We start from the raw sequence: 24,846 nt of genomic DNA, 5'->3' as shown, positions 1-24,846 counted from the left end.
TTAATCAGGAAAGAATGCTATAATAGTAAGAGGAAAAAAAAATCATCTTAGCAAACAGAAGACAGAAAAAAAATGACCCTCTCAAAATTCACAGAAATGAAAAGTACAGGATCTCAGAGCTTTTGTCAGAATACACAGAAAAAAACTTACAATGTCTGGCTCAAAATTACACATTCTTAAACATTAACTGCTGTCATCATTAACTTTATTATTATTTTATTAACAAAAGTGACCAGAGTTGGATGGGTTAAAAGCTGTTCTAGGTCATAGGTACTCTTGCTCTCAGTCCTAAAAATGATAGATTTTACCAAAAGTCTCTTGAATTTTTAAAAAACAACAAAAAAAGCATTTAAGAATGATTTATTATACCAGTAAGTATGGTAAATAATAACCACCTTTTGTTCTTCAAGGGTAACTAATTTATAATGATCCTCTCCCTAATGGAAATCATTATATCACCAAGAAATTCTATTGGCGAGACCAATTTCTTCTTATTAACAAAGCTCCTTTGTCCCCACATATGAAAAAAAATGTATCAAATGCTTAAGACACCAAAATTCAAAACAAATCTTTTCTTACACAGTTATAAATTCTAAGAAAGGTGATACAAGCTGCTTTACCTTCAGGGGCATCTGCATCACATCTCTTTGGCACAGAAAGGGTTGAATTGCCTCTATAGCCATTGAAAGTCATATTGCTCTAAAAAATGAAGATATAGTTAAAAGGTACATACTATATTAACATATGTATTTTGATTAAAAAGTGACACATTATGAACTTTATACCCTGTTTTCTATTAAATCACATTTTGCTAATATTCTAAAATATAAATTTTATGTAAAATTTCAATTAGAATAAAAAGATTCATGGTAAATTTGACATTAAGGCTTTCCTGCAACAATGTTTAGGCCCTGTGTTAATCAATGGAGCTTCTGCCCAGAGAAAACAGCCCTTGGTTTTCCACTGTGGAACAAGAAGAGAATACCGTTTATCCATGCAAAAGCATGATCTTATTCCATCCACTCATAGAAGAATGTTTCATAACATAAGCTAGAGAACTAGGCGCAGGGGATAAGGCAAGAAGATAATAAAAGGTATCAGAAATGAGAAAAATGACTAAGGTGATCTTTTAGCAGCGTGTTTCCCAAACTTGGGTCATCTGTGTACCTCTGCTGTGATGTGTGTCTTATCTCTGATCCACTTACACTACTGATATTTCTCAATGAACTAACTACTAATTACATGTTAAAGAAAGAATGAAGGATAAAAAAGGAATGATCTGGGCAGAATGGATTAATAATGAAAGATTCCATTAAAGTAAGGCTTGAACTGGGCCCTAAAACACAGATTTGATTTGAACTATTAGAAAGCAGAGCAAGAGATATTTTAGGAAAAGGAAACTAAATAAAGGCCAAATTAGATATCATCAAAATATTTTAAACTGTCAAAATATTCAAACTAGCTCTCCAGTTATAACTAGGAATCAAAGGTGGCTTTTGAAAGATAACACCAAGGAATCAGTGTAACAGGTAAGAGGATCCTCAACAGGATACGAGAAAGCATAATTACCCACAAATAAAACATTTATAAAGTCTCTCCTATGGGATTCATGGTACCAACGAGCAGACATTTTTTGCTCTTTGCTCACCAAAACGTTTTGGGGAGCCATCTTAATAAACTTACTTAAAATAGTACTTTAAAGTAAATATTATGAGTTCTAGTAAAGTGCTGAGATAAAGCTCAGCAGTTTGGCAGCATGGGATCCATTTAAGGAACAACTATTATGAAATTCAGTGTTATTTTTAAAAAGAATTTGTATGAAACAAATGTAAACATGCCCAACAATGGAATGTAAAACTAGTTTTAGCCGTATTAAATTTAATTTGATGAGCTAATATTTTATGCTAGCTTTCACAAATTAAATTTGGTTTTAGATATTACTATGTTTAAAATGTCAACAAAATGACAATTTTTTAATGTTTGTACTTACCTCTATTAAGTAGTTTTGGCTTCCATACATAACATACTGGGGAGCAAGACTATAAATCATGTAGCTAGTGTGAAGGACAATAAGCAGAAGTATCATGCAGAGAAATAAGAGCGCCTGGGGCCTGGTTCTACCTCTTCTGATTTTATACAACTGGAAGGAAAAACACAGTGACGCTATTTCAGCAATACATTTTACATGAAGGCACTGGGTCTTGCTCATTTGTTAGGGGGCAATGAATGCAGTTCAATCCACCAATTCTTTTTCCAAAATAAATACTAAGATTTCTTAATCTTCCCAGATAACTATAAGAATAACAAAGACAATTCTTTCCCTGTAAAGCTTTCAGATTCAGATTCTTATTTATTTTAAAAACTCAACACCTAGAGAAATAAATTATTATTTTCATGGTTTGTTTCAAAGAATCTTCTAAACTTATTATGTAACAGCATCTGTTAGAAATTCATAGAGCTAAGAATGGTGAACTATGTCTAATTCTATCTACAGGTTAAAAGAGTGAGTTTAAACTCTAAGTATTAGTAATATATTTATAGTTTCTATATATTATTGCAAAGGAGAAACATGTCATGTTTGAAATACTCATTTCTATGAAATACTCATGATATCCTCATATTGTGTGTGTGTGAGCACGCATGCATGCACACATGCCCCCACGCGCCTGCTTAGTTGTCTGCCAGGCTCCTCTGTCCATGGGATTTCCCAGGCAAGTATACTGCTGTGGACTGCGATTTCCTCCTCCAGGTATCTTCTTGACCCAGGGATTGAACCTGTGTCTCCTGCATTGGTAGGCGGATTCTTTATCAACTGCGCCATCTGGGAAACCCATCCTCATGTTATACTCAACTATAAAAATATCATCTAGTTTCTGGTAATTTATGACCATCTGACTATAGCTATTTCCATGTGCAGCCTGTATGGATGGATGGAAACTGAAACATGTGGGAGCAGATACGAGAAGCCTGGTGACAGGCCTCTCATTTCAATGACAGAGCACACTTTAGCGACTGAGACAGCACCTCCCTGCCTCATTACTCGACTGAATATAACAGTACAATATAGAATAACAGGACTCTAATTCTGGATGGGACATGATCACCTAAAAATGCACACTTCCCGCTTCCCTATGCCCAGTAGTGGCTGGTAGTGATAGAACATTACGCATCAGAAAGAAAGCAGTCTGTGGGAGACTTCTGGGAAAGCCACGCCTTCTGTCACCCCTTCTCCTAGCTGCCTCTTCCTCACAGTACACAGACGGGATAAAGAGGGCTGAAGGAACCATATCTCAACCATGAGTGAGAAGCCAAGAGGAATAAATACAGAGATATTAGACTTGACATTTTTAAGTTGCTGAAGGAATGCCAGATTTAAAAAATTTTCCACAGCAGGAAGTCTTTCATTAGTTCAAGCCACTAGTTAATTGTATTTTACACACAGCTGGAAGTATGACATGATATATCTCATTTTAATATCAAAATGAGAATAAGAAAAAAATAACCCTTTCTCCAAGAGCACAGGAATCTTTCACTCCTGGTCACAGGGCCATATTTTGAACTATAGTGTATCCAGTTGTGCTGCAATGCAGTTGGGCTACAGTCAAACACTAAGGAAAATAACAGAACTTCTAAACCACAGCTTCTCAGCCTCAGCACTGCTGATATTTTGGGCTGGATAAGCAAGTCTTTGTTGCGGGGCTGCCTGTGCAATACAGGATGCTGACCCGATTCCCTGCTCTCCACCCACTAGATGCCAGTAGTGCTTCCTAGTTATAACAACTGAAAACATCTCCAGACTTTGCCAAATATACCAGGAGGGCAAAACTGCCCCCGGTTAAGAACTGCTGCTTTAGACAAAGAGGCTTCCCAGGTGACTCAGCAGTGAAGAACCCACCTGCTAATGCAGGAGATGCCAGTTCGATCCTTGGGTCAGAAAGATCCCCTGAAAGAGGAGATGGAGACCTACTCCAGCATTCGTGGTGGGATAGTCCCACGGACCGAGCAGACTTGCGGGCTACAGTACACGAAGTTACAAAGAGCTGAGCGCAACTGAGCACGCACGCTCTGGACTAAGAGCACTTTTATGTTAACATAAAGTGAAAAGGCTAGTACTTCTACCATTTTGGTATCAACATACTTATAACTTCTGTATTATAAATCTAAGATAATTTGCAATAATGGAGGTTATATACAAATGATGGAAAAAATAAAAATTATAACATATACTCACTCTAATCCAAAAGAACCATATGCCAATATTTCGAATCCCCGCCATTGAAGTAAAAATAAAGTATATAATAATAATTGTTATAAGAATATAATCAAGAGGGAACACCTGAAAAAAGATAAAATTAAACTTAATACACAAACAATAAGGGCTCCAGGAGTCATGCACTGAATACAATGAAGTGAAACTTCATTACTCATATTTGGCAATGTTTAAAATATCAACCCTGATCAGGCTACTATGATAATACAAAAAAAAAAAAAAAAAAAACCCTCCAAGAAGCAAAACTACCAAATTATTCCCAAATTTTTCAACACTATCATCCTAACAAAAATCCTATAATAAATCAAACTAAAAATTACATTTATATATGGAATAAAAGACTTCATTAAAAGGCAAAATGAAGGAATGCTTGGAAAAGTTCACCCTAAGTTTAAATATATCTCCAATTCAAATAATACATAACTTAAAGAGTTCAGTAATACATCAATACAATAATTTTTAGAACATATCAATGTAAAAGTTAAATGTAAATAAAAAGCCAAATTAACAGAGAGCATAAGCATATATTGCCAAGCATTAACAGGTTTGTAAACATAATAATTTGACAGTGTGTTTGCTAAAGTATAAAATGACTGATTTTTTTTTTTTTTACTTACAGTTTGTAGTAAAGGCAAAAGCATATTCAGTGGGTTACTCAGGTTAGCTCCAAATATTATGAAACCAGAATCTATTCCAGCTGAATGAAGAGCTTTATCCAAGCTATAACAAAGTATATAGTGAATTTACACATTATACCATCACATTTTCTGTTTGTTTAGAAAGAATAACATCATAACTTGAGCAAGTACATTCAACCAAGTCCAAGAAAACCACAAATAACAAATCAAACATCATTTAAATATCTTACAGATATTGTTCAATTGATATAGACCAAAAAAATAATGTCTCTTATTGGGCTTTTTAGTCATTCTTTGAGTTAATGCTGTAGAACACTTCAAGAAAAATAGCTACTTAAGATGAATAGGCTACATTACTGGAATTCAGCATGGAAAATGTGTAATATCACAGGAGATGTGTAAGTGCTTTAGAAAATGTGTCTACTGTACTTACTTTGACAGGAAGAGAGAAATCACAAACAGCAATGCAACAAAGATGAAAAATATTCCCCAAATGATCTAAAAGCAAAAAAACCCAAATCATTAAAATATACTTCCAAAAGTTGATATTAAAAGTACAAAACCATTATGCTCAACATGAGTTGGTACCATGTGAAAATGATCTAAAAAACGACCTAAAAATACATTTTAATTTAGTCTATAATCCTAGGCATATGTCACTAAATTTTCATTATGAGACTATCTGAGAACAAATACACAGAAGAAAAAAAGCATTTAAAGTCTTCATTGGTAAGCAAACAAGTGAGACTCTTTGCTAGGTCAAATAAAAGTTCATAGTGACTTATATTCAAATACAAGAAATTAACTGAAAACTATAGTAAGACTAATACACATACACAGAAAACCAAAACCAAGAAACTCATCAGGTTATATTAACCTGTTGCTAAAATAGAGAACTTGTAACATTTTCTCACAGAAGTAATGAGATATACAGTTGACTCTTGGACAACACTCTAGATAGTCAAAAATCTGTGTAGAGCTCATTATCAGCCCTCTGCACATGCAGTTTCTCCATATCCACATAGTTCCCCAACTGTGGGTGGCAGAGGGCTGTATCATGGGCTACAGAAAAGTATCCTTGTGTATGTGGACCTGAGTAATTCAAACCATTCAAGCTGTTCATGGGTCAACAGCTTATATCTTATAAATAAATTCTATCACATCTTTAGAAAAGTCTATATTGCTAGTATTATTTTTGAAATAGAGTACTAACAGCACTGAGGAAGTGTCACATAAAACTACCTCTGTGGAAAAGTGTGCTAAGAACTGTCATCGGTGGCATATACTTCCTTATACTCTTAGGTACGAACTTGACAGTGTGGAAGGACATGTATGAGGCATGAGGGATGTGTATGAACTGTATACAGGAAACCAGTGATTGGAACTCTGTCCCCAAGGAATAAAACTTCAGAATAAAAGTGATGGAATCTATGTTTGGGACTTTCAAGAGTCCTTTGGACTGCAAGGAGATCCAACCAGTCCATCCTAAAGGAAATCAGTCCTGAATGTTCACTGGAAGGACTGATGCTAAAGCTGAAACTCCAATACTTTTGCCACATGATGGGAAGAACTGACTCATCGGAAAAGACCCTGATGCTGGGAAAGACTGAAGACAGGAGGAGAAGGGAATGACAGAGAATGAGATGGTTGGGTGGCATCACTGACTCAATGGACATGAGTTTGAGTAATTCTGAGAGTTGGTGATGGACAGTGAGGCCTGGCGTGCTGCAATCCATGGGGTTGCAAAGAGTTGGACATGACTGAGCTACTGAACTGAACTGTTTTGGTTTCTCCTTTGCCTGGAATTGATAGAAATAGATGGAAAACATTATGAATGCTAGGGAGACTTTTCATCTTATTTCACATGATCATTGAAGAATATTTTAGAATTCTGATATGATAAAAGAAAAGTAGAATAACACATTATCCTACCCAGCACAGAAAGGTAGATCTGGAAATAAATCTTAGGGTTGTGTTCTAGGGAATTCTTTGGTTCTGATAGAGTACCTTTAGAGCTCACTGGAAGAAGCAGCTTGGCAAGAGGACCAAAAAGGGTATAGCCATCACTCAAAATATACTGCATAGATCCATTTTATATACTGGGATTTCACATGAGCATTTACTCTAAAACGTTTCATTGCTAAGTAAGTTGAAGTGACTCCTTTATAGGAACAGAAGATTAGTAGTAGCAGGTATAAAGGAGCATACACAATCTTTTTCTACCAGGTTTGAGCACTATATCCAGGAGAACTGAAGCCAATATACATACACTGAGGAAACATATTATTTCTCAGCAGCCTGCTGACAGCAAATAGCTTGTAGCAGGAGGCAGTGCCAGCACCAACTGCCAGCAAGCAGGAAAGGAGCATGACACAGAGAGTGGGAGAAATCAGCACTGCCCTGCCTGGGTGCCTGCTGGAGAAGAAAAGAAGAGAAAAGCCTTAACTACACCACAATCTGCTGAGATGAATGAGCCAGAGTTACGACGGTTTAACCATGGCTACTTAACAAAACAAAGAAAAAATATTAAAAAGATAAATGTTTTATAAAGACCAAGGAAACTATATATATTTAAATATGAGAACTTAAGTTAGTAGTACTTACAGGATCAAGTCAGTGGTGACCACTTTGGGTTGACCTAAATGCTACATATTCCACACCAGCTATTATATCAATTTTGAAAAAATAATTAAGCCAAAGAGATGACACCAGTAAAAGTAACAGAGTAGGAATCTCTGAAAATCCTTTCCCCTTAAAAGCAATTTAAAAACCAGCATAAATTGTCAGAACAAATTTTTTCAACATTGAAAATGAGCCAGAAGCATGCAACAATCCAGGAGTATTTATTTAACAAAACAGCTGACTCTCAGTAATAGCACAGAACACTGTGGCATTCTGATTTGCTCTAGTACCAACCCTTCCTCTCTGTAAGCTGGGCAGCCACCTGAGAAAGCAGAAGGGGCTGGGGCTCTTTCAGTCTCCTTCCCAGAGAACTGCCATTACCTGACCTGCCTGGAAGGTACATGGAAGAGCCCACTTCAAAGACTGTGTCTGGCCTGAAATGGAGCTCATACAGTGCAAAAATTCCTTTTCCCCAGGAACCAGTGAACTACATGGCCATAAGAGCTAGTCAATATCAGGCAAAAAACAAACTACCAAAAAGATTAAAATGGAAACGTAAGGAATGAGATGTCCAAAGGGGCTCTGAAAAGTTTCTGTATGTTCCCAGGAATGAAGAAGGCCCTGTGCATGCTCAGGAATAGAAGGAGAGGCCTAAATGGGCACTCTGGTTGACCCTGAGCTTCCGTCTGCACGAGCAGGAAGTATGGGCTAAGGTAGTACTGTGCATCTTGAGTGCTTAAGTCACGTCTCCACTCACATATGCCCCCTCAGCAAGACTGGGAGACTTACGGATTCTAGGTGTTTAAGAAAATCTGTGTCCAATAATTAACTAAACCAACCAAGGAGAAACTTCAGTGACTGCAACAACAGAGAAAACGGACTTCATAGCATGCATAAAAGTCACTAAATAAACAACGAAAAGTAATAACAAAATCCAGGGGAGAATCTCATCTCCCGAGTTACTGCATTATGCTATTTAAAATTTCTCATGCTTTAACTTAAAAAAAAGAGAGAGAGACATGCAAAGCAGCAAGAAAGTATGGCTAATACAGAGAAAAAAAAACAGTCAATAGGCACTGTACTTGAGGAAGTCCTTGAGGACACTGAACTTATAAGACAAAAAATTTAAAGCCACTATTTTAAATATGTGTAGCTCAGAACATGAACTCCCTATTGCCAAATTCAGACTTAAATTGAACAAAGTAGGGAAAACCACTAGACCATTCAGGTATGACCTAAATCAAATCCCGAAAGATTATACAGTGAAAGTGACAAACAGATTTAAGGGACTAGATCTGATAGAGTGCCTGAACTATGGGCAGAGGTTCATGACCCTATACAAGAGACAGGCAGCAAGATCATCCCCCTAAGAAAAAGAAATGCAAAAAAGCAAAATGGCTGTCTGAAGAGGCCTTACAAATAGCTGTGAAAAGAAGAGAAGAGAAAAGCAAAGGAGAAAAGGAAAGATAAATCCATTTGAATGCAGAGTTCCAAAGAATAACAAGGAGAGATAAGAAAGCCTTCCTCAGCTATCAGCACAAAGAAATAGAGGAAAACAACAGATTGGAAAAGACAAGAGATTTCTTCAAGAAAATTAGAGATACCAAGGGAACATTTCATGGAAAAATGGGCTCAATAAAGGACAGAAATGGTAGGGACCTAACAGAAGCAGCAGATATTAAGAAGAGGTGGCAAGAATACACAGAACTGTACAAAAAAGATCTTCACGACTCAGAGAATCATGAGGGTGTGTTCACTCATCTAGAGCCAGATATCCTGGAATGTGAAGTCAAGTGGGCCTTAGAAAACATCACTACGAACAAAGCTAGTGGGGGTGATAGAATTCCAGTTGAGCTATTTCAAATCCTGAAAGATGATGCTGAGAACGTGCTGCACTCAATATGCCAGCAAACTTGGGAAACTCATCATTGGCCACAGGACTGGAAAAGGTCAGTTTTCATTCCAATCCGAAAGAAAGGCAATGCCAAAGAATGCTCAAACTACCGTACAATTGCACTCACCTCACACACTAGTAAAGCAATGCTCAAAATTTGCCAAGCCAGGCTTCAACAATACCTGGACCATGAACATCCGCTGGATCATCGAAAAAGAAAGAGAGTTCCAGAAAAACATCCACTTCTGCTTTATTGACTAAGCCAAAGCATTTGACTGTGTGGATCACAATAAACTGTGGAAAATTCTGAAAGAGATGGGAATACCAGACCACCTGACCTCCCTCTTGAGAAACCTATATGCAGGTCAGAAAGCAACAGTTAAAACTGGACATGGAACAACAGACAGGTTCCAAATAGGAAAAGGAGTACGTCAAGGCTGTATATTGTCACCCTGCTTATTTGACTTATATGCAGAGTACATCATGAGAAATGCTGGGCTGGAAGAAACACAAGCTGGAATCAAGACTGCCAGGAGAAATATCAGTAACTTCAGATATGCAGATGACACCACCCTTATGGCAGAAAGTGAAGAGAACTAAAGAGCCTCTTGATAAAAGTGAAAGAGGAGAGTGAAAAAGTCGGCTTAAAACTCAACATTCAGAAAACTACTAGTATCATGGCATCCGGTCCCATCACTTCATGGCAAACAGATGGGGAAACAACGGAAACAATGGGAGATTTTATTTTGGGGGGGCTCCAAAATCACTGCAGATGGTGACTGCAGCCATGAAATTAAAAGACGCTTACTCCTTGGAAGAAAAGTTATGACCAACCTAGATAGCATATTAAAAAGCAGACACATTACTTTGCCAAAAAAGGTCCATCCAGTCAAGGCTATGGTTTTTCTAGCAGTCATGTATGGATTTGAGAGTTGGACTATAAAGAAAGCTGAGCACCAGAGAATTGATGCTTCTGAACTGTAGTATTGGAGAATACTCTTGAGAGTTCCTTGGACTGCAAGGAGATTCAACCAGTCCATCCTAAAGGAAATCAGTCCTGAATATTCATTGGAAGGACTGATGCTGAAGCTGAAACTCAGAAACTCTGGGCACCTGATGAGAGGATTGGACTCATCTGAAAAGACCCTGATGATGAGAAAGATCGAAGGTAGGAGAAGGGGACGACAGAGGATGAGATGGTTAGATGGCATCACCAACTTAATGGACATGAGTTTGAGTAAACTCCAGTAGTTGGTGAGAGACAGGGAGGCCTGGTGTGCTGCAGTCCATGAGGTCACAAAGAGTCGGACACAACTAAGTGACTGCACTGAACTGAAAGAACTAAAGAAAAGCGTTTCTTAAGAACTGAAACAAATTGAAAGCAATATCTCACTGAATACAGAATATCAACAAAGAGACAGAATTTCTCAAGATGAAAAATGCAGTAATTGAAACAAATAGCTCACTAGAAAACAAAATGGAAAGTTCAGCAGATTTGACCGATCAGGAGAAAAAAATCATTAAACTTGAAGATGAATCGATTGAGATGATCAAGTCTGACGAACAGAATCAAGCTCCTTGAGGGTAAGGGTTGAGACCTTCACCTCTTTGCTAGCTATCGGCTGGGAGCCTCTCAGTCCCCAAGGCTGTGTGCGTCCCTCTTCACATTCCCTCCATCGTCAAATCAGTAACGGCAGCTCAGTTATGAGTGTCTCTCTCTCACACTTGACCACATCTTTCCGACTCCTGCCATGGAGGCTCTCTGTCTTTATTCATCCAGCTATGCCATGTCTTTGTTGCAGCACTCAGATCTTTGATCTTGGTAGGGCATGTGATTCTTTGGCATTGCTTTTCTTTGGGATTGGAATGAAAACTGACCTTTTCCAGTCCTGTGGCCAATGATGAGTTTTCCAAATTTGCTGGCATTTTGAGTGCAGCACTTTGACAGCATCATCTTTCAGGATTTGAAACAGCTCAACTGGAATTCCATCACCTCCACTAGCTTTGTTCGTAGTGATGCTTTCTAAGGCCCACTTGACTTCACATTCCAAGATGCCTGGCTCTAGATTAGTGATCACATCATCATGATTATCTGGGTCGTGAAGATCTTTTTTGAACAGTTCTTCTGTGTATTATTGCCCCCTCTTCTTAATATCTTCTGCTTCTGTTAGGTCCCTATCATTTCTGTCCTTTATCGAGCCCATCATTGCATGAAATGTTTCCTTAGTATCTCTAATATTCTTGAAGAGATCTCTAGTCTTTCCCATTCTGTTGTTTTCCTCTATTTCTTTGCATTGATTGCTGAAGAAGGCTTTCTTATATCTTCTTGCTATTCTTTGGAACTCTGCATTCAGATGCTTATATCTTTCCTTTTCTCCTTTGCTTTTCACCTCTCTTCTTTTCACAGCTATTTGTAAGGCCTCCCCAGACAGCCATTTTGCTTTTTTGCATTTCTTTTCCATGGGGATGTTCTTGATCCCTGTCTCTGTACAACGTCATGAACCTCATTCCATAGTTCATCAGGCACTCTATCTATCAGATCTAGGCCCTTAAATCTATTTCTCATTTCCACTGTATAATCATAAGGGATTTGATTTAGGTCATACCTGAATGGTCTAGCGGTTTTCTCCACTTTCTTCAATTTGAGTCTGAATTTGGTAATGAGTTCATGATCTGAGCCACAGTCAGCTCCTGGTCTTGTTTTTGTTGACTGTATAGAGCTTCTCCATCTTTGGCTGCAAAGAATATACTCAATCTGATTTCGGTGTTGAAAGGCAATGCAAAAGAATGCTCAAACTACCGCACAATGGCACTCATCTCACATGCTAGTAAAGTAATGCTCAAAATTCTCCAAGCCAGGCTTCAGCAGTACGTGAACTGTGAACTCCCTGATGTTCAAGTTGGTTTTAGAAAAGGCAGAGGAACCAGAGATCAAATTGCCAACATCCACTGGATCATGGAGAAAGCAAGAGAGTTCCAGAAAAAACATCTATTTCTGTTTTATTGACTATGCCAAAGCCTTTGACTGTGTGGATCACAATAAACTGTGGAAAATTCTGAAAGAGATGGGTATACCAGACCACCTAACCTGCCTCTTGAGAAATCTGTATGCAGGTCAAGAAGCAACAGTTAGAACTGGACATGGAACAACAGACTGGTTCCAAATAGGAAAAGGAGTACATCAAGGCTATATATTGTCACCCTGCTTATTTACCTTATATGCAGAGTACATCATGAGAAATGCTGGACTGGAAGAAACACAAGCTGGAATCAAGATTGCTGGGAGAAATATCAATAACCTCAGATATGCAGATGACACCACCCTTATGGCAGAAAGTGAAGAGGAACCAAAAAGCCTCTTGATGAAAGTGAAAGAGGAGAGCGAAAGAGTTGGCCTAAAGCTCAACATTCAGAAAACGAAGATCATGACATCCGGTCCCATCACTTCGTGGGAAATAGATGGGGAAACAGTGGAAACAGTGTCAGACTTTACTTTGGGGGGCTCCAAAATCACTGCAGATGGTGATTGCAGCCATGAAATTAAAAGATGCTTACTCCTTGGAAGAAAAGTTATGAGCAAACTAGATAGTATATTCAAAGCAGAGACATTACTTTGCTGACTAAGGTCCGTCTAGTCAAGGCTATGGTTTTTCCTGTGGTCATGTATGGATGTGAGAGTTGGACTGTGAAGAAGGCTGAGCACCGAAGAATTGATGCTTTTGAACTGTGGTGTTGGAGAAGACTCTTGAGGGTCCCTTGGACTGCAAGGAGATCCACCCAGTCCATTCTGAAGGAGATCAGACCTGGGATTTCTTTGGAAGGAATGATGCTAAAGCTGAAACTCCAGTCCTTTGGCCACCTCATGCGAAGAGTTGACCCATTGGAAAAGACTCTGATGCTGGGAGGGATTGGGGGCAGGACGGGAAGGGGAAGACCGAGGATGAGATGGATGGATGGCATCACGGACTCAATGGACGTGAGTCTGAGTGAACTCTGGGAGTTGGTGATGGACAGGAAGGCCTGGCGTGCTGCGATTCATGGGGTCGCAAAGTGTCGGACACGACTGAGCGACTGCACTGAACTGAAGGGCATGTCATGTCTTCAGCTGTGGCATGTGGGAGCTAGTTCCCTGACTAGTTATCAGACTTGTGCTACCTGCATGGGAGCACAATCTTAACCACTGGACCAGAGGGAAGTTCCATTCACACTTATTGATACGACTAACACATTTAGGTTAGAAAATATCTTGTTTGATAACTATGTATGTATTTCCTGTGTTTCTTTCTCCAGCTAATATGAATTCCTTGCTCCTGGATTTTTAGTCCTTTTGTGTTAAGAAAGTTTATATTTTTGTTCGTGTACTTGAATTTTCCAGTGCTCCTAGCCCCCATGTTCTTATTCACTCCTTTATTAAACAATGTATTGGTTTAGTAAAGAACACATATTGGTTCTGATGTGTTCAACTCCTACCTACTGCCTACACAGTAATCTATGAGAAATTCTATTTTCTTTGTCTCCCTTCTTAATTATTTCTATTCCTCAGCACATATGTTTGTGCTTCACTCTCTGCCCCAGCCCACACCTTCTCTTCACACAATACTAAATGTTCACCATAATCCTTTTGCTCATGTTCACCTTTGTACCTCTTAATAGGCCAGAACTTGGCAACTGGGGATTTCTCAACAAGAGCTCATCAGTACAGAATCCCCTGAGTTCTTAAATGTTTAAAAACTGTTTTTTCTAAAGGATATTTTGGCTAAATACAAATTCCTTGTTTCTGCCAACTAAAAGTGGGCACTTGCCATCACTCTCTGCAAGGACTAAGTCACAAACCACTGCAGCTGCCTACCTTGGACACCCCCTGAGAAGGCTTCATGGTGAAGACCAGGAGTGAGGCACTCTGTGATCCAGGAAAATGGGCACAACAGGCCCTCAGGGAGTTAGGTATTTTCAGGAGACAACTGTATGAGCCTGAACCTTACATCTCTTCAGATCTAGCACTAAAATCATTAATGCTGACTTCTGCTCCTCATAACTGGCCAATAACCTTCTGCCAACATGTGTGCCTGACTGCATGCATCCCTTCACTAAAATCATATACAATACTGATTTCCCTCACCTCTTCTGAGCAGTTCCTCAGAGCTACCTGAGGAGCTGTCTCCTGGGCTAGTCTTCATTTCGCCCCCAGTAAAACTTAACTCACAACTCTCACATTGTGCGTTTTTGTTTTCGTTTTTTTTCAGTTAGTTCATACATTTTCATTGAGATTTTATTATTTTAATGTTCTTCCATTCCTGCCTAGCTTTGTATGTTTCTTGAGAAGTCTAAGTCTAATAATGTTGCCCTTGTGAGCTGATCCTTTTGCTTGGAAATCTTGAGGATTTTCTTTAAATCTGAAGTAGGTTTTACCAGGAAATTGCACATAAATTTTCCCATGTACAAAGTGGCTATTTCTTGTCTATCCATGATATAGAATATTCATGACATGTGGATTCATGTCTGTTTATTTTAGGGTTTTTTTTTTGGAGGGGGTATTATTATACCTTTAAATATTCTGCTAATTTGTTTTGTTTTGCCACTGCATGGAAACCTACACATACGTTAAGTTTTTCTTTCTCTTCCATTTCAACACTCGTTTTAGGATTTTTTTTATTTCATCTTATTTTCCTTCTCTTGGTTATCCTTCTGCCTTTCTTCAAATGCCCCCTCTTACTGAATTTTATTTGATCCTTTTCTCTTTTGGACATACTGTAAATTTGTTTTCATTTCTAAAATTAAGTGTATTTTCCTCCCATTTTGCCCTGAGTTAAACTCTATTTCTATCTGATTTTTTGTCATTTCTGTTTTCTTGCTTCTTAAATAGTGGTAAAATACAAATAATATAAAATTTACCATCTCAAACATTTTTAAGTGTACAGTTTAGTTGCATTAAATTAACTCACACTGTTCTGCAAACCAATCTCTTTTCATTTTGCAAGACTGGAACTCTGCACCCATTAAAGAACTCCCTAGACTTCCTGCCCCCTGACCCTTGGAGAATCACCAGGGTTTTCCAGGTACCTCTTAAAAGCTGAATTATACAGTATTTGTCTTCTAGTGATTGGCTTATTTCACCTAAGATTGGGGGTTTAAGATCAATCACAGGCTCATCTCCAAATTTCCTCTTCTCTCTACCAAAATTTTCCCAGATTGTCTTTGTTTAACACAAAGTTTTGTAGTAAGAGCTGGAGAGAAAACTTGCTGGATTTGGGAGGTCTTTTGTTGTTGTTTTTCTTATAGTTGATTCTCATTTGTGGATTCTACATTTACAAACTTACTGTTCACTAAAGTTTATTTATGGCCTTAAAATCAATACACATGGCTCTTAGCGGTCTTTTGAAGATACACTGTGCATGCATGCTCAGTCTCTCAGTTATGTCTGACTCTTTGTGACCCCACGGACTGTAGCCTAACAGACTACTTCTGTCCATTGAATTTTTCAGGTGAGAATGTTGGGAGTGATTTGCCATTTCTTACTCCAGGGGATCTTCCTGACAAAGGGCTTGAACCTGCATCTTCTGCATTAGCAGGCAGATTCTTTACTACCGGACCACCTCGCAGATACATACAAAGAGGTAAAAATTCTAAGTTCCCGATGCTCACATTCCGAGCTGAGTATGAACCAGGCAATACTCTGCTTTCTTGTTTCAACTCTCTTACTATAAACAAGTATCCTGTAAGTGGACTATTTACTGCTACATTTTTTGCATTTCTGTACTTTCTGTCAGCAATTTTCTTGTTTAAAATAGCCCCCAAGCATACTGCTGAAGTGCTGTCTAGTTCCTAAGACTCAGAAGTTATTCAGTTCTCCTGGGTCTCTCCAGTGTATACATGTTATCAAATTTTTGTTTCAAATTCTCCTGTTAACCTGTCTCATGTTAATTTAATTCTTAGACCAGAGAGAAGAATTGAGAAAGGTAGAAAAACATTTCTTTCTTCCCTACAACAAAACATTGCTGAGAGAAATTTAATGAGACATAAACAAATGTAAAGTCAGCCCATATTTATGGTGTAATATGACTTAATACATTAAAAATGACAATACTGCTGAAAGTGTTCTACAGATACAATGCAGTCCCTACCAAAATCATAATGACCTTTTTTTTTTCTTTTTGCAGAAACAGAAAAAGTCATCCTAAAATTCATATGAATTTCAAGGAAGCCCAAACAGTCAAAATAATCTTGAAAAAGAACAACAAAGTTACAGGACTCATGCTTCTCTATTTCAAAATTTACTACAAAGCCACAGCAACCAAACAGTATGGTACTGGCATAAAGACAGACATATAGCCAATGGAAAAGACTCCAGAAATGAATGCTCACACATACGCTCAAATGATCTTTGACAAGGGGGCCAAGGTCATTGAAAGGGGAAAGAACAGTCTTTTCAAAGCATGATGCTGGGAAGAAGACATCCTCATGAAAAAAAAAAAAAACGAAATTAGAGTATTACCCTTCACCATATACAAATACCTCAAAATAGATCAAAGATCTAAATGTAAGAGCTAAAACTATTAAACTCTAAGGAAAAAAATCTTCATGGCATTGCATCTGGTAATTATTTTTTGGATATGACATAAAACACAGGTAACAAAAGAAAAAAATGCATCAGATATCATCAAAATTAAAATCTATGTATCAAAAGACACTATTAACAGAGTGAAAACACAAGCCAAGAATAGGAGAATATTTACAAATCATGTATCTGATAAGGAGTAACATTCAAATATTAAAAATGAAACTTGAATAAGCATTTCTCCAAAGTAAACATACAAAGCCAACAGTCTAATGAAAAGATGCTCAAAGTCACTAATCAAATGAAATGCAAATGAAAACCATAATGAGATATCACTTCACATGCATAAGGTTGGTTATTATCAAAACAAAGGAAAATAAGTGTTGACAATGATATGGATAAATTAGAACCCTTGTGCATTGCTGGCGGGCATGTAAAATGGTGCAGTCACTGTGGAAAATAGTAGGTTCTTCAAAAAGTTATACCAGAACTGATCAAGATCTAGCAATTGCATTTCGAGATATATACTCAAAAGAACTGAAAGCAGGGAATCAAACAGGTATTTGTACACCAATTACCTTGAAAGCACTATTCACAATAACCAAAAGTTGGAAAAAACTCAATGTCTACCAATTGATGGATGGATAAACAAAATGATGGATGGAAAAACAAAATTAATATTATTCAACCTTAAAAAGGAATGAAATTTCGATACATCAAAAACATGAATGAACTTTGAAGAAATTATGTGAAGTCAAATAAACCAGACATAAAAGGATATATAATTCACTTACATCAGGTACCTACAATAGGAAATTCAGAGAGACAGAAAGCAGGATAGAGGTCATTAGGGGATGTGAGCTGGGCAGATGAATCAGGAGGGAAGGAGTACAACCTTTAAAGGGTACCATCTTTCAAGGAAGTCAGAGTGTTGGATACGACATAACCTGGTCAGACCCAGCTAGGTCTAAGAGGGCAGAAGATTTGACTTCCAGTGGACCTTAAGCCTCATTATATGCTCATTGTAATACATCAGCCAAATGACACCCCACAAATGCCATGACAATTCTATAAAAGGTCAACAAGTAGATGGTGGCTCAACTCCTGGAAATTCCCGCATCTTCCAAGATGGTTAGAATAATCCCACTCATTAACCTATGAAATTACTCAGCCCATAAAAACCACCCACTCCATATTTCAGGGCCTCTCACCTTCTGAGACGCCCCACACTGTCTAAGGAGTATATTTCTCCCAGCACCGTTCTCAGCTTTTAAGACAGACTGAATTCTGTCTATGGAATGTGTATCTCTCTAAATAAATCCACTTCTTACCTATCACTTTGTCTCTCACTCAATTCTTTCTGCTATGAGACATCAAGAACACAAATTTCATTAAGTCCTGAGACCAGGTGTGTGATCTCAGTTAAAAGACAGTGGGTTCAAGCCCCAATCTGAGCTGTATGGTTTCAGGGGGGTGGGGGTGGGGTGGAGGTGAGGAATGGAGAGTTACTGTTGAGTGGTCTATTAGAGATGATGAAGGTTCTGGAAACGGGCAGTGGTGAGGATTGTACAACACTGTGAATGTATGTGATGCCACATCAACAAATAGTTTAAATCGTGCATTATATGTTATATATGTTTTACCCCAAAAAGTCTGAAAAGGTAAGTGATCCAACTATGGATATGAATTTACAACTTCCTATATGAATATAAGAGGTATAAATATAACAAGAGGTCCATCAGGAGCTTTAGGTTATCTAGGCCAATTAGTTGTATACACTAGAAGAAAGTGCATCTGTCAGAGGGTAAGTTTAATCAAGTGAGTAATGTAGACTGTATGTTTAGAAATGTGCTCAGTATTGTATATAAACACTATTTTAAGGACCCATTAACTTATTCTAATTAAATGCTTATTTCTGTAAGACTCTTCAACTCAAAACTAATTTTCTTCCTTGAGTTCCATGGCTAATTTGAGTCTTTGTATGGCAGGAACAAACACAATATTGTAAGCCAATTTCCCCCAGGTAAAAATAGATTTTTAAAAAAACTAGAAAAAGTGAGGTACAAACAGAAAGAAAAATAAGTCCCTTCACTGTTGACCTGAAACCATCACAACATTGTTAATCTGCTAACCCCCAATATAAAATAAAAGATTCAAAAGAACAAAATGAAAAATGAAGGAATGTGTAAATGTCTACATAAAGATTTGTACACAAATGTTCACATCAGCATATAATCCTAACAGCCTCAAAATGGAAACAACTTGAATCCCCATTAGCAGGTGAATGGATAAACAAGCTGTGATACAGACACAGCAGAATGGTACTCAGCAAGAAAACAGAATGAACCGCTGAAAAGAAATGCGGTAACACGGGTGAACCTCAGAAGCACTGAGCTGAGCCAAGGCCAGACAAAGTCTGTACCTTCCACGATTCCATAGAACATGTGAAAGTTAACCTCAGTAACAGAAGGACATCAGCGACTGTTTGGGGCCCAATGCGATGGGCCTGGGAGGACACCCAGCTTTATGCAGTGATGTGGATCTTCTCTATCCACAGCCTACATTTGGTGAAATCATTCTGCACACTTTATAAAGCTTTGGAAGTCCCTCTAAACACAGGTAACAGTGAAATGGCACAGAGCATTTAAAACAAGGCAGCTAATGTTAGTGACCAGGTTATAAATATCTATAAAGCAGCTAATATATAAACAATTTAAAATTAAGTTAAGGGTGGGCACAGTTTCTCATACCTTTGGTGGTATGAAAACAATCACCTTGGGGAAGGAGACTAGGGTTAAGTCTTTAAAAAGAAACTGATTCTAACCAACAGTTTTAAAGTGATACAAAGTAGATCTAACTGATTATGTTTTTGAAGAACTCTTTTAGAAAAGGAGCTTTTTAGGGTAAGCAGTCAGGTAATTTCCCCATTTCCTTTTGAATTATGAGAGGAAGACCACAGTCTGAAGAATTTAAGGCTAGCAAATGATGGTTTCAAAAAAAGGGAAATTAATGGTTTTTCATCTTAATACCTTGTACATATTTTCAGAAACATGCTACCACACAATGAAGCAAATTCTGTTGAAATTTTCAATTTGAATACTGAAATCTATCTGATTGAAAAAGTTCTAATATGGGTCCCAGATCTCCTATAGAAAAGTACAAAGTTGTAAAACTGGAAGCATACTATATTACTTACCCATATTTTAAGTTTCATCAAGCCTCTAGCACTTACATTACACATGAGTAAATAAAGCTCAGAGAGGTTATGCACCTTACCCAAACTGCCAGGCACCAGAGCTGCGATTTAAAACCAGATGATTTTAACTCTAAAACCCATGCTCTAGGCGCCACACTGCAATGCTTCCACAAGAACTCAATCTCTCTGAGATTGAGTGCCACATAAACTGGGAAGAGTGACAGCGTAATTCTGTAAAACTCCATTTACCTTCAGGGGACGCAGAGCACCACAGAATTTTGTCCACCAGCTATTTTCAATGAATTCTAAGTGCCTCTCTCTTTTCCGAAGTGTTCGTAACCTTTCTTCAAATTGTTTTAAGGCGCGTCTATCCCTTGCCGGCAAAGGTCGACCATCTTTGCTCTGCAAACAACAGATCAAAATAAAACAGTTTTTTACCATTAAGGTCTTAATAGAGTACACACGTCAGATTTAGCAGATTCAGACAACAAAAACTTTTTTAGGTTGGACTTGACTCCTGAGGCAAATTTACAAACTGAAGGAAAAAAGCAAAACCCAATAACTTCTATGTGAGAATACACGTCTCTGAACCAAGGTCAGTGTCAAAATGTGATGAGAACGCGTGCACATTTAATGCTGAACTTTTCTTGATCCCTATTTTCCAAATACTCAATATGGTAAAGTTATGTCGAGACATAATATTTTTTTAAACACCCCTTTTATGAGGCACTTTATGTTCTCTGCTGGATTACTCTCCTTCACCTCCAAATTCCTCATCCCATCCCTTCACATACCCAGCCCTGTGTCCCTCCTCCCCTTGGTCAGAAGACTGTGTTCCAGTGTTTACCTGGGCTGATGTTCCTCAGTCTCTGACTCAAACACCAGCAGGGGGATGCAGGATTAAGATGTGCTGAGCATAAGATTTTATAACAATTGCTAAGAACTGGCACTTTCTTACTCTCCAAGTACATTTGCGAAGGAGTCAGGTTTCCTTTGGCTGACCTCTCCGAAAGATAATTCCCCTGTACTTTCATAAGATATTTACTATAACCGTGAGCAGTACCTGTCTGTGGTATCTCTGGGACACGTTCCCTTGCGAACTCCCCCTGCCCCGAAGTGCCTTCAACCAGGTACAGTAATAAACCACAATAACTAAACAACTGCTAAATACTAAGAAGGTGAAATGTACATTTGCTTTTATTGGAAGGACCAAGAAAATGTTTACATGGGACATTTTTATTACTTTTAAATTTGGGGTGGCACCATACGGCATGTGGGGTCTTAGTTTCCTGATCAGGGATGGAATCCTTGTTCTCAGCAGTGAAAGCACAAAGTCCTAACCAGCGGACTGCCAGGGAATTCTAAGCACCGTTTTAAGATGTAAAAAAATTAGATAATTAGAATGTTAAAGTCCTTTCAAGATTCAAACAGGATGTTGGGAGAGACAGCACACAGTGGTCTGTGACACAGCGTGGAGTACTGTCATGTGAAATAATAGACACATGCAGACAGTGCCCAGATAACCCTTCATCAAGAGGTGGACATGGTCACAGTGATCTCCACACAGAGGCACTGCCAAGCTCTTCTGGAACCAGCCATCTCTTCCTTACTATGCTGTTTCCCAGACTTCAACACACCTAACAATCAAGAGGACATTTTGTTAAGCACAGGTTTCTAGATCCCACCCCAAGAGAATGTGACTCAGTTAGGTCTTGGGTAAGGCCTATACTTTGCTTTTCTACCAAATTCCCAGGAGGTCCTGATGCTACTGGTCCAGAAACCATACTCTGCATGGAAAGTGGAAAGCGTTAGTCACTCAGTCATGTCTGACTCTTTGCAAGCCATGGACTGTAGCCCATCAGGCTCCTCTGTCCATGGGACTCTCCAGGCAAGAATACTGGGGTGGGTTGTCATTCCCTCCTCCAGGGGAGCTTCCTGACCCAGGGATCACATCCAGCTTTCTTGCATTACAGGCAGATTCTTTACTGGCTAAGCCACCAGGGAATTACAGGGAATTACATGAGACTATATTTAACTATCTTTACTGCTTTAAGTCAAGTACACTGCTTACTATCAAAGTGCATCCTCAAAGGAACCTTACAGAAGGGTGTTTTCTGAAGACTAGAGGAATGAAACACTTCCCTCCGCAAGACAGATTCAGGCCACCACGCTTCAATCATGTGGAACTTCACAATTTTTCTCACAACTGCCGTTCTAATATCAAAACGACACCAACAAGGGAGATTTACTTCACTGCTGGCTTTCGCTAGTTCAGGGAAAAATATTTTTTAGTAAACTGATTTAAGGATCCACTGAAAAACAAGCTCAACTTATCTGCCTATTTGAGTGAGGGATGGAGCCCGCTCTGTTGTGCGAACAGCATAAACCACTGTGGGAAGAAATGTGCTCAAACACACACCACGAAAGGCACCCAGCAGTCAACCAATTATTTCCTTTGGGGAAAAAAATACAGCTACATTCTCTAGAGGCAAAAAAGCGTCCCCTCCCACAGTCCACCAGCGACCCCTCCCTCTTTTGAGGTTACCACTGTCTCAGAAACTAACATAGATCAACAACATCTGACACAAAACTCTATGTATATACACGTGTCCCTCGATGCAAACATACTGATGCAAACGTAACAGCTAACATTTCCTGTGCCTAAAGTGACCTGTTCTTATTTCTTTATTCTCCTCAAATCTTCAGAATAAAACTTTGAGGCTGGTAATAGTAATTTATTCATGTATTCAGTCACTCAGTTGTATCTGACTGACTCTTTACGACCCCATGGACTGCAGCACGCCAGTCTTCCCTGTCCATTACCAACTCTCAGAGGTTGCTCAAACTCATGTCCATCAAGTCAGTGATGCCATCCAACCATCTCATCCTCTGTCGTCCCCTTCTACCCCTGCCTTTAACCTTTCCCAGTATCAAGGTCTTTTCTAAGGAGTCAGTTCTTTGCATTAGGTTTCCAAAGTATCAGAGTTTCAACTTTAGCATCAGTCCTTCCAATGAATATTCAGGAGTGATCTCCTTTAGGATGGACTGGATGTACCTCCTTGCAGTCCAAGGAACTCTCAAGAGTCTTCTCCAACACCACAGTTCAAAAGCATCAATTCTTCAGCACTCAGCTTTCTTTATAGTCCAACTCTCCAATCCATACATGACTACTGGAAAAACCATAGCTTTGACTAGACAGACCTTAGTCAGCAAAGTAATGTTTCTGCTTTTTAATATTCTGTCTAGGTTGGTCATAGATTTAGATGAGGAAAATAAGGCCCACAGATATTAAATGCATGGTCAGAAGAGCCAGAATTTAGACTGAAGATGTTAAATTTGCTATGTTCTCTAAGCTATATAAAGCTGCCTGATTGTTTTTCATTGTTACACAGCACATCACACCATGATATTTAGATTTGACAAACACCTTATTTTTGAACATTTACATTATTTTCTTTTATGAAGGGGCAGAGACATGAATATACTTATTCATTGGGTATAAATGCAGACATACAATCCAGTAAGATAGGTTCCAGGGTACAAACTGTTGTTCCTTTGTGCTCCACCATCTCCCAGAGTTTGCTCAAAGTCATGTCCACTGAGTCAGTGATGCTCTCTAACCATCTTATTCTCTGTTGCCCCCTTTTCCTGTTGCCTTCAATCTTTCCCAGCATCAGACTTTTTCCCCAATGAGTCAGATCTTTGCATCAGGTGGCCAAAGTATTGGAGCTTCAGCTTCAGCATCAGTCCTTCCAATGAATATTCAGCACTGATCTCCTTTAGGATTGACTGGGTTCATCTCCTTGCAGTCCAAAGCACTCTCAAAAGTCTTCTCCAGTACCACAGATCGAAAGCAACAATTCTTCAGTGTTTAGCCTTCTTATGGTCCAACTCTCAAATGCATACACAACTACTGGTAAATCATAATTTTGACTATATGGACCTCTGTTGGCAAAGTGATGTCTCTGCTTCTTAAATATGCTTTCTAGGTTTGTCATAGCTTTCCTTCCAAGGAGCAAGCCTCTTAATTTCATGGCTGTAGTCACCATCTGCAATGATTTTGGAGCCTGAGAAAATAAAATCTATCACTGCTTCCACATTTTCCCTTCTATTTCCCATGAAGTGATGGGACCAGGTGCCAGGATCTTAATTTTTTTAGTTTCAAGCCAGCTTTTTCACTCTCCTCTTTCACCTTCATCAACAGGCTCTTTAGTTCCTCTTTGCTTTCTGCCATGAGTGGTATTATCTACATATCTGAGGTTGTTCATATTTCTTCCAGCAATCTTGATTCTGGCTTGTGATTCATCCAGCCTGGTATTTACATAATGTACTCTGCATATAAGTTAAATAAGCAGGGTGACAATATACAGCCTTGATGGATCCCTTTTCCAATGTTGAACCAGTGAGTTGTTCCATGTCTAGTTCTGTTTTTTTTTTTGAGCTACATACTGGCTTCTCAGAGAGCAGTCTGTAACATGGTCTGGTATTCCCATCTCTTTAAGAATTTTCCAGGTTTATTGTGATCCACACAGTCAAAGGCTTTAGTGTAGTCAATGAAGCAGAAGTAGATGTATTTCTGGAATATCCTTACTTTCTCTGTGATCCAATCAATGTTGGCAATTAGATCTCTGGTTCCTCTGCCTTTTCTAAAACCAGTTTGTATACCTGGAA

The 24,846-nt window shown here is 38.6% G+C and overlaps 1 protein-coding gene across 1 annotated transcript in view; it reads right to left on the bottom strand.

Annotated features, from left to right (window-relative positions):
* Window positions 1–24,846, bottom strand: part of LMBRD1 (LMBR1 domain containing 1) — a 146,076-nt gene that overhangs the window by 28,965 nt on the left and 92,265 nt on the right. Inside the window, exons 9-14 of the mRNA XM_040261414.1 lie at window positions 20,425–20,577; window positions 5,342–5,406; window positions 4,888–4,990; window positions 4,232–4,336; window positions 1,991–2,140; window positions 621–699 (exon numbers count right to left, since the gene is read on the bottom strand). Of these exons, the coding sequence (XP_040117348.1) occupies window positions 621–699; window positions 1,991–2,140; window positions 4,232–4,336; window positions 4,888–4,990; window positions 5,342–5,406; window positions 20,425–20,577 (655 nt within the window). The remainder of the gene's footprint in view (window positions 1–620; window positions 700–1,990; window positions 2,141–4,231; window positions 4,337–4,887; window positions 4,991–5,341; window positions 5,407–20,424; window positions 20,578–24,846) is intronic.

Source organism: Oryx dammah, unplaced genomic scaffold (assembly GCF_014754425.2).
Source record: "Oryx dammah isolate SB20612 unplaced genomic scaffold, SCBI_Odam_1.1 HiC_scaffold_19, whole genome shotgun sequence".
NCBI classification, from domain to species: domain Eukaryota; kingdom Metazoa; phylum Chordata; class Mammalia; order Artiodactyla; family Bovidae; genus Oryx; species Oryx dammah.
The sequence above is the reverse complement of the archived record's forward strand: the minus strand, read 5'-3'. Positions and strand labels throughout refer to the sequence as shown.